This window comes from Podarcis erhardii, assembly GCF_964252035.2.
Source record: "Podarcis erhardii genome assembly, chromosome: 14".
NCBI lineage: Eukaryota > Metazoa > Chordata > Lepidosauria > Squamata > Lacertidae > Podarcis > Podarcis erhardii.
This window is the reverse complement of record NC_138503.1, coordinates 46,995,806-47,006,838: the sequence shown is the minus strand read 5'-3', so window position 1 is coordinate 47,006,838 and position 11,033 is coordinate 46,995,806. Positions and strand designations below refer to the sequence as shown.

General features: G+C 46.1%; 1 protein-coding gene across 2 annotated transcripts in view; it reads right to left on the bottom strand.

Annotated features, from left to right (window-relative positions):
• GRIN2A (glutamate ionotropic receptor NMDA type subunit 2A) overlaps positions 1-11,033 on the bottom strand; it is a 232,955-nt gene that overhangs the window by 8,810 nt on the left and 213,112 nt on the right. Inside the window, exons 13-14 of one of the 2 annotated variants that reach the window (XM_081839527.1) lie at positions 7,744-7,982; positions 1,645-3,091 (exon numbers count right to left, since the gene is read on the bottom strand). In XM_081839527.1, the coding sequence (XP_081695653.1) occupies positions 1,645-3,091; positions 7,744-7,982 (1,686 nt within the window). Of the gene's footprint in view, positions 1-9; positions 3,092-7,743; positions 7,983-11,033 lie in introns of those variants that run through there. The other variant, XM_081839526.1, reaches the window with a different exon arrangement.

Genomic DNA, 11,033 nt, shown 5'->3' with positions numbered 1-11,033 from the left:
TAAGACAGACAAAGATGAACACAATATTGTTTCCATTCATGGGCCCTGAGGATGTATATATATATATATATTTATATATATGTGTATATAGATATATATAGATATATAGATATAGATATAGATATAATTATTTTTTGCTTTTGTTTGACTGTGTTTAAAAACAAAGATGAAACTAAATCATATATATATATATATATATATATATATATATATATATATATATTCATTTTGTCTGTTTCTTTAAAAAAAAGACTAACTAATCTCTTTGACAAGTCTTACCTTTGTCAGTGTACAAATGCATTCTTAACATTTTTTTTTCTTTGTTCTGTGTCAAAATACATGCATACCATATTGCTTATTCTCTACTAAAAAATAAACGTCTGGGAGGACATAAATACACCAGTGGAAAGTGCGAGAAGGACTCAAGTCTGATGGACAAGGGGAAAAAGAACCATCCTAATATAAAAAATAACATAGTTGCCAACATATCCCAGCAGGATTCCAAAATGGACAGACCAGAAATGGTACCCATTTCTGCCAGGGCTTGAACTGATCCCTAAGGGTGTATTTACACTGCAAGGCAGAAAGTGGGCTGATGGTTTCTCCCTCTTCCTAGGGGATGGTAGCCTTCCAAACAGAGCTGTGGGTTGCTAATATGGGCCACATGCCCACTGTATAGGTAATTCACTACAATACCATTTGAACAGTCACAGTGTCACCCCTTAAGGATTCTGGGAACTGTAGTTTGTTATTGGCACCGTGAGTTGCTTGGTGGCCCCTCGTCCCTTCAGAGAGCTACAATCACCAAGTAGTTTAACAGTCGATCCCTCTTCCCAAGGAACAATCGTAGCTGTGCCAGGGGGGTAGAGGGGGGTTCTTAACAACTCCCAGCACCCTTAACAGACTACGGTTCCCAGGTTTCTTTTGGGGGAGCCATGGCTGTTCAAAGTGGTAAAATAGTGCTTTAAATGTCTGGTGTGGGTGTAACCATGGGATCTGAGGCACTATCACCAAACTGCGATCCCCAGGATGCTCTCGGGAAAGACACTGCAGTCAAATAAAACAATATATGTTTGTAGTATAGATATGCCCTTGGAGGGATGGGTTTTGTTTTTTCTATTGTTCTTCCTACTCCCTCTTCCCTTTCCTTTTTTCTTTTTGGTTCAACAGGCGAGATCAATCAATGGAAGGCATCGCTGACCCTCAGTTCCCGGAGGACTGCTAAGGAGCACCCCGTTTGGCTCTCGGATGCTGGCAACTATGTTTTTCCCTCTAGATAAAAATGTGAATGGAAAAAAAGCTAAACATCTGATTCAATGCTAGGCATCTTCTTATACACGCGTCTATTGCTGCAGGAATTTAAAACTCTTGGAGCTGAGTACACGCTATTCTTATTTGCAACATAAGGCATCCCATGCTCCGAAATGTACATGTCGTTGTGGACCCGGCCGTCTCTTGAACAGTACGAGGCGGTCGATTTTATCGACGACCTTGAGTAACTATCATTTCTCGCTTTTGTGGGCAAGGAGTGTTTATAAAGGCCCGCGGGGCTCCGCCCCAGAACCAAATGCTGGTCGTCGTAATAAGAGTGCAGAAAAGGGTTCTCCGCGGAACGGTCGGAATACAGGGACTTGATCCTCTTACCGTCGTCCAAGGTGCGTGTGAAAAGCGGAGCCTTGCTGCTCAAGAGTTTGCTTTGGGGGGCGTTAAACAGGTTTGCATAAGGGCTGCCTTCCAGAAACTTCTCTTTGTCTTTCAGGCTGATGCTCCGGGCCGGCCTCCCGACGTCCACTTCCCTGGGCTTGTTGTCCAGAAGGTTGTCGAAAGAGTGTTGCCGGCTGATCCTCAGCCTGCTTTTCTTCGGAGGCTGGGTTTTGTTGTTCTGGACCCAGTCGTGCCGGTACACCTCTTCCTCCCGCTGGGCCGAGTTGCCGGTGTCCTGCAACATCTGGTCTTCGTCGATGTCGTACAAGTTTCCCATCCGCACACAGGCATCGCACTTGTAGGGCGAGCGGCTCAGATGGTGTCCAGCATAGCTGGGCAGACTGGAAAGGCAGCTCCTGCAGTGGGTAGCGTTCTGCCTGTAGCGGTCGTTGGCTTCGCCGAAGGATGCGTTCTTATCTTTCGTGCCGTAGTGCTTCGGGTACAGCTTGTACTGGTCGTTGCTTGGAAGACTTTCCTCGTTCGGCAAAGGAGTCCTGTTACTCTGCTCCGACTTCCGGTAGTTGTCGTTGTGATCCTGATAAACATCAGAGAACTCCATTGTCTCCGGGAGGATAATGTTCTCGATATACTGGGGTGTGTCCAGGTGAAAGCCACGCTCTTTATCTGCATCTATAATGTAAATTTTATCCCGAGGCAGAGACTTGTTTTTCAGATATGTCAGCTCGACTTCACTACAGTCCTTCGGGTATTTCGCTACAGGCCGTTTTTTAACATTGTCCTTTGACTTGTGGTGCTTGTTGTTGTTTTCAGGCTCCATGTGGCAGGTGGCCCGGCTCGAGGTATCTGAAACGTCTGAGCGGATGATCTCTTCGGGGAGGTACCTTGGGCCTTTCAACGAATGCTGCCGGTTCTCATCAGAATCGTTTTCTCGCTGGAGAGAGCCCTGCCGCAGAGATTCTTGGCGCAACGATTCGACCGATTTCCTCCACAGCTGTCTCGGGCGCGAGTTCCCTTTGGCTTCTGCCGCAACGGCGACTTCCACCGTGTTGGGATTGGATTCGTTCAGCGTGAGCGGGTGCTGCCCTTGGAAAACGTAGTTGTTGAGGCTGTCCTTGTGGCGGTTGCCCATGAATGTCTGTAGGTCGCCTATGTTGTCGCTGAAAATGTTCTCCTTCGGGGGAAAGGGCCTGTTGTTGTCGGAGAAGATCAAATTCCCCTTGTCCATCATCATGTCCATTATCAAGGACCCCCTGTGGATAAAATCGGCTGTTCTTTTGGGGGAGTTTATCCGGGAGGGGTTGATGTTGGTCATGTTCTTCGCCGACCGCAGGAGCTTCAACATATTTGTTTGAGAACTCGTCAGGGTGAAGTCGGGGGACTTCTTCTTTTCTTCTATGTGGACCCCATGGATGCAGCTGTAAATACCCTAAATGAGAAGCAACACAAAATGGATAAAGTTTCAAATCGTCAACCCTTCAAAGCAGGGGGTAGGGAGCCTCCAGCCTGTAGGTCAAATATGCCCCCCCGGGCTCTCTGTCCCTCCCTCAGGACTATCCTCATGCAAAGTCCTCCTTGAGTATTTTTTACTGGCTAGAATGTGTCCTCGCTTGCCTGGATAGATGACTGAGATGAAGATATGTGCAAGTGTATTCTCCTTCTCCATGCATAAAGATACCTCTGGTTTTTGTGTGGCTGGAATGTAGCCAGCTACGCATAAGTCCAGAATCACATGTGTTGTTCTGATCACTTTTGCTTCTAACCCCACAATGAATCCCCTGGAAGGCTGCCCCACCCACTGAAACCCTTGGGCTTGAAAAGGTTCCCCACCTTTCTTTGAGGGGAAGGGCCATAGCTTATAACAGAGCGTCTGCTTTACATGCAAAAGGTTCCCAGTTCAAATCCTGGTGTTTCCTGCTAGGGCTGGGAGAGACTCCCTACCTGAAACACTGGAGGGAGCTATTGCCAGTCAATATAAACAACAGTGAGCTAGGTGGAGCACTGGCTTGGCTCAGTCTAAGACAGCATCCTATGTTCCTTGTTGCGTAGGTACAGACATTCTACACAGGTAGGTATTGATACCCTTAGGATTTCAGTTGCATAGCCTGGACAGCCTGCACCTTCATGCAAAACAGCAGCAAACTGTTGGATACCACGGGGATTGAAGCAGCAGCCCTGTGGGATTCAGTAGCAGTTCTCCTGCATCAGCAAAGATGCTGTTTGCATCACAAACCATGATTTGGAGACCTCAGAGAGCAATCGCGTGCCCCATCCTGCTCTGTGGGTGCAACTTGGCACTCTCTCACACACTCTCTCACTCCCGGTCTCTCTCTCCTTCCAAAATGGAACAGAAGAGGAGCCTTGCTGGATCAGAACCAATGACCCACCTAGTCCAGCATCCTGTTCCCCACAGAGGCCAACCAGGTAACTGCAGGAAGCCCTCCGCTTGGCCTGCGCTCAACCTCCGCAGCTCCTGAAAACTGCTGCAATGGCAGCAATGATCTGCCCCCAGTATTTCAACCTTAGTAAAAGTAAAGGGACCCCTGACCATTAGGTCCAGTGGTGACTGACTCTGGGGTTGTGGCGCTCATCTCGCTTTATTGGCCGAGGGAGCCGGTGTACAGCTTCTGGGTCATGTGGCCAGCATGACTAAGCCTCTTCTGGCGAACCAGAGCAGCGCACGGAAACGCCGTTTACCTTCCCGCCAGAGTGGTACCTATTTATCTACTTGCACTGGTGTGCTTTCGAACTGCTAGGTTGGCAGGAGCAGGGACTGAGCAACGGGAGCTCACCCCATCATGGGGATTCGAACCACCGACCTTCTGATCAGCAAGCCCTAGGCTCTGTGGTTTAACCCACAGTGCCACCCATGTCCCCTTCAACCTTAGTACCTAGCTGGAAACCAAAGGAGAAGAGTGTTCTTACAGCTGGCAATAATTATAATGCCATATCCAGAACAGGTTAGTGCAAGAATCCCATCCACATGGGCCTTTTAAAAGGGCATCAGCTAAGGGACTGAGATTCAATTCAGTCCACATCTCCACGCGAGCTTGCCTATTTTCACTTCCTGAAACAATATGCCAGAGGTAGGGAACCTCAGACCTGAGGGGTGGATGTGGCCCTGCAAACCTCTCTATGTAGTCCTCAGGACTCTCCCCACTGTTCCTGTCCTAATCCCCCTTGAGTATTTTTGCCTGGCTGGCCTGTGTCCTTGAACTCTGATATCATTATCCTCTCTTGCATGCCTGGATGGAGGACAGAGAAGAGTGGGAGAGTCAATGTGCAGAAACCAGGCAACTGTCTGAAAGAAATGTGCCCATTCACTGCTTTGCCCACTTTTGCTTCTGGCCCTGTCAGCGTTGGCATGTAGTACGTTGTCCAGAAAGGAATTTGGACCAGGGGGGATGAAAAAGGTTTCCCCACATCTGCACTACACAAACCTGAAATAATGGGAAACAGAGCACGACAAGAGCTGGATGGCAGCCACGTTGGCTATCTCTGACGCATTGGGAACTGGACTCCAATGACATCTGAAGGCCAACCATGTTGGCAACCTCTGATCTAATGGGAAATGGAATCCAACAACATCTGGAGGGCAACCACCTCGGCTACCTCTGATCTAATGGGAAATGGAATTCAACAACATCTGGAAGGCAACCACCTCGGCTGCTTCCTCACCCCAAACAGGGGGGAATTAATGGAAGATGGACATGTCAACAGCTGTTAGCCAGAACAGCCAAATGGAGTGCTCATGTTCCAGAGGATTCTGAGTAGAGGAGATGCAGAGGAGAAGCCAATCAACCTTCCTGTCCACCAGCTTGTGAACATCTGGCTGAAGGTATAAACAGATTGCTGGACTGGATGGATCTTGGCTGGATCCAGCAAACCATTTTTATGGACAGCAAAGCAATTTGGATATGCCAGTGTAGGCTGCATACTAACAGGTTCTGTAAGGCAGAAAGTGTGCGGGGAGATTTGTGAGTTTGAGCCAGGATACAATCTTTTCGAGAAAACCCTAGTGCAGTTCCACCCTCCCTCGCTCTCAATTGCGTGTGCGCTCTCTCTCTCTCTCTCTCTCTCTCTCGCACAGAATTAGATATGAGCTCAGTGGTTCCATCCAACTATTTTCTGAACATTTTTGGCAAACACAGAATCAGAGTCAATTAACTAATTAAAACACACACACACACACACCACTATAAATTGCCAGAGATTAAGGCTAAGCATGTTTACAGCTGTTTGTTTAAACAAATAACTTATTTGGTAATTAAAATTTCACTTTGCTACTAGTTGCATTATTATTACTATTTATTTATTTTTTTAAAAAAGGCTTCATCTCTTGTAGACAAATTACTTCATGCAGAAGGCTAATTGCACTTATTCAAGGAGAGCAATTAATGGGGGACATTGTGCCTGAGATGTTGTGCTTTGCCATTTAATCTTGCAAAATATAAGCTCAGGCAGATTTAATGTTTTGAGTTATGAAAGTAAAGGGGGAGGGACAGAGGTCACACAACCCTGCACCATGTGTGCGCGAAACTTATGCATTACGTCTTCTGTATGCTGATGTATCTTTCCCCCCGAATGTGTTTCTAGTTCCCTTTCCATCCTGAAATTATTCGGGCTTTGCTCCTTCCCAGAGGCATGGGAAGGTCAGGTGGTACCCAGTGTGGAAAATCTCTTGTCACCACCATCCCACCCAGCATTGATTGATTTATTATTTATGTTTTTGCCTGCAAAAGGTGAAGGCAAGGCAAGGCCTAATCTACTCAGCCTAGTCTCATTTTATTCACATAGGCCAACTTTCCAGGACCCGGGAAGCCCAGCGGAGGGTCGGGCAGTAGGGTGGTTCATAAAAAACCCCTTTTTTTCAAAATGCCTGCTCCAAATGTCTTATTTTACTAAACTAGGAATTACATATCTACATCTGAAATTTCATGCATATCAGTTAATATCTTGACCCTGCTCCACTGAATTGAAATTTTAGCGACATAGGGAAACGGCCAAGTAAACAGCTATTTTCATGGAGGAGGGTCAAGATATTAACTGATATACATGGAATTTCATATATAGCTCTATAAGCCCTATTGTAGTAAGGTAAGACCTTTGGAGCAAGCATTTTTTTTTAAAAAAAAAGTTTTTTTATGAACTGCCCTAGTAGGGCAGTAATTGTTCCTTGATAATTTGTCACCCCCCTCCATGGTGGCACCCGGGGCAACCCACCTCCCTTCCAGTGCCCCTGCTCCTTCCACAAAAACAGGAAGTTGCCTTATACTAAGTCCGATTGTTGGTCCATGTACATCAGTATTGCCTACACTGGCTGTCAGAGTAGGGTTTCAGACAAGAGCCTTTCCCAGTCCTGCCTGAAGATGCTGGAGGTGGAACCTGGGATCTTCTGCAAGCCAGGGAGAAGTTCTACCACTGAGTTTCAGCTCCGTCCCTTGGAAAGCGGAACAATCTCTTTGCATGTACACTTCCCCATCGGCTGAATACCTGAGAGCTCTAGCTCCATTGCCCTTCTTTCACTGAACATAAGAAACAAAGAAGAGCTTGCAGGATCAGACCAGTGGCTCATCTAGACCAGGACTGTGTTCTCACAGATGCTTATGGGGAGCACAACAACCTTCTCCCCATCTGTGATTCCTAGCAGCTACCATTCCAAAGCACACTGTCACTGATGGTTGAGATAGAACACAGCCATCAAGGGTATGCTGAGAATAATTCAGACGACACTTTCTTGATGGCTCAGTTGGTAGGGCATGATACTCTTAACCCCAGGGTTGTGGGTTTGAGCCCCAAACTGGGCAAAAAGAGTCCTGCATGGCGGGAAGTTGTATTAGATGACCCTCGTGGTCCCTTCCAACTCTACAATTCTATGAACTATGACAGAGGAAGGATTCCTTCTTTGACAACACCAACTCTCTGGAACACCTTTGCCAGAAAGGCCCACCAGATCACCTCCCTGCTCTCCTTCCATGAGCCATGGAAGACGTTCCTTCCTTTCTAATGCTCGTCCTGGTCTCTGATGTGGAGGCCTTACGGGTGAGCATAATACTAATTGAAACACACAGAGAAGCTTACCCTGCTGATGGAATAAAGCAGTCCTGGCCTGTCAGAGCAAACTCCAGTGAAGCAGAACCTCAGCTTCCAATAAAACAGGTGCTCCCAGATGAACGTGATGAGGCTGAGGGCCATGGCAGCAGCAAGCATGTAGAAGACACCTGCCATGTTGTCAATGTCCAGCTGGCTGCTCATGACCTCATTCTTCTCGTTGTGGCAAATACCTGTCAGCCACAGAGTTTCCAGTTCCTCCATTTCGCCTGGAAAACAGGAGAACAAAATAATAATGAGGTCCTAACAGTTAAGGTATGGAAATCCATGAAGATCTCAGGGGTGGAAACCAGTGAGATGTTTCTATGCTGCATGGGCGTCAGGGCTCAGCCCTGCCCAGACCTGGAATCAGAGGTCTCAGAGAAGGAGCAAGGCTGCCAGCGGCAGCTCTCCACAATGCCAGTGCCCCTGAAGAGGCGTTAGAGATGGATATCCATGTCCCAGGAATTGAGGTTCTCATGCCAGCTGCCTGGGTTCCTGGCTGGTTCTCAGATTCCTCCCCACAATCTCCGTGAAGGCCACAGGGGCAGAGTAGACACCAAGACATACAGGAGTGTCAGGGCCACCTCAAGGACTGCCTCACCATGTACAAACTAGCCTGTGACTTCCATCAGAGACCTTTCTCCTTGTGCCCCATCTGAGGGAGATGTGAAGGATGGCTACATAAGAACAGGTCTTATCAGTGGTGGCCCCCGATCTGTGGAATGTTCTTCCCACAGAGATGTGCCTGGCACCATCATTGACAGTCTGTAGGCACCAGACTAAGACCTTTTCATTCAGTCAGGCCTTGACTAATTAGGTTACTTCTATTTTTTCATATATATTTTTAATTTTAAAATTTCAGCATTTTCCACATTTATACATTCCCCAGGAATAAATCAGTTGCCAACTTCCCTTCCTCCCTTTCCATGGTTCTTTTTAGTTTTCCATTATTGCTGCATATTCTATTCAAACATTTTTCATTTTCCCCCTCATTTGCATATTACCACAACATAAAATTGTACTGCTGAATTTACACTAATCCTGCTACCATTTTCACTTGCTCGCAATTATTTTCCAGATACGCTGCAAACATTGTCCATTCCCCTTAAGTTATTTCTAACAGCACTGAGTAGGACTCGTTTTTGATATATTATTGGATGAGCATTTCAGTCTTCATCGTTTTGTTTCCCCTGTTTTTAAACTGCTTCTATTGATTGTGTTTTATCTTGCTAAGTCTCTTTGAGGTGCCTCTTTTTGGTGTAAATAAATAACATTAAACATGCCCATAAACTGCACATGAGGCTACTCAGGAGAATGGGGAAGCCTTGGAAGCACCTCGCCAGAGTTTCAGGGATCCAGGAAAAGATGGAGCTTCCGGCTCATATCTTCTTCTTTTTTTGCGATCACTTGTAGCCGAGTAAGATTGTCTTCCAAAACACGGTTTTAAAAGTAAGTCCATAAGTGACTGTGGAGGCTGATTCTGGATCCACACATCCTTCCACAGTGGGGACATAGGTTTCCGGGCAGAAGTTGATCATGGTGAGGGTTTGCCAAGTGTGTCTTCCTCTTAGCGCATTTCTCCCTTGCGTCCTGAGTTCGAGCATCTTCAAAGCCCATGACACCTTTGGTAAAGGCTGTTCTCCAACTGGAGCGCTCGCAAGCCAGTGTTTCCCAGTTGTTGGTGTTTATACTACAAGCTCCCAGTCTGAGCTGCTAAAGCCACAGCTGCCTAATACAGTGGAACCTCGGGTTGCAAACGTGATCCATGCGGGAGGCACGTTCGCAACCCACAGCATTCACAACCCGCAGTGCCGCGTCTGCGCACACGCGTGACATGATTCGGCACTTCTGCACATGCACAAAGCGCAATTTAGTGTTTGTGCGCATGCACGAGTGCCGAACTCGGAAGTAACCCGTTCTGGTACTTCCGGGTTCAGCACATCCGTAACCTGAAAATGCACAACCCTCAGCGTTCGCAACCCGAGGTATGACTGTAGCTCCAAAATCCTACCTTCTTGGACTTGGGAAAGGGACAATGTAGCATGTTATGTCCTGTCCCTAAAAGCAATATGGTTCTAGAAGGGGAATGTCCATGAGAAATAAAATAAAATAAACTCACCAAGAACTTACTTTGGACATTCTGTAACTTCCTTCTTTGAAGTTTGTGCTATGACTCTAGTTTTCATAAATGTTGGTGCCCATTCTACTTATTTTATGCTACTTTTATTTACTTTATTCCTTTTTAATATTCCTTTCAAAATTATTATCTTTATTCTTATTCTTCTTCACATCTGTAAATGTATCCTATGTGCTTCTAATCACAGTTTCAAATGCTGGCCTTTGATCATTAATAATAAAGATCTGATTTGATTTAAAAAAAAACCCCACCAAATCACACACTTCAGATTGGGGAAAATGAGAAACTGGAACAGAAAAAATTATTCAGTCCTATCTGTAGTATTTCTGCACAATATTGGTGATTCCTGTCCAGCACTTCTGAGAGACAACTGTGAACATAACTCACTTCACTGGTATCTGCCTGTCCCTATTGATTTGTACTGGTGTGGAGCAGGGCAGAATGGAACTTCTTTCAGCCAGTTTGCAATGCTAATAAGAGCGAGGAATAATTATGCAATAAAGCAACATTGTGCATATACCAAAGCCAGTACAGTATTCTCGGTTCCCCCCATCCCACCCCCCAAAAAAAACCCTGATGGCTTTTTGTTGCTGTTTCTGTATAGCTGTTAAGAACTGCTGAGATAAGAAGACGTCTCCTTTTGTTACAAAGCTGATGTAATTAGAGAAGGGAAAGTGGCTATTCAAGGCAGGACAAAGAGTAAATCTCTCATGGCTTGTGGGGTTGTTGGGGGGAGGCTTGTGGAGAGAGAAAATCACGATTGAGGAGAACTTTAAAAGAAATCGTTGAATAAGTCACTGCAAATCGCACCAGACTGATGCATTGCACATCACTCCCACCTAAATGCTTTCAGCTTCTGTGAATGCCAGAGGGCTTCCCATCTAAGGCGGTGAGGACTAAAGTTAAGAAGAGGAGACATCCTGAATGAAAGCAAAGTGGGGGTGGAGGGAGAGAGAAATGTCTTGCAGCTTTCTTAAAAAGAAATTAGCAAAATCATTAAGGATTCTCCCACCACCCACCTACCCACTTTCAAGGTGCCTTCTGGCCTTCGGAACTTTAAAAAAATGTTTATTTTGTGCTTCAATTTTTTTCCTCTGCCACCATAATATTTAAAAAATTCTGGAAAGATGGCTGAGTCAAT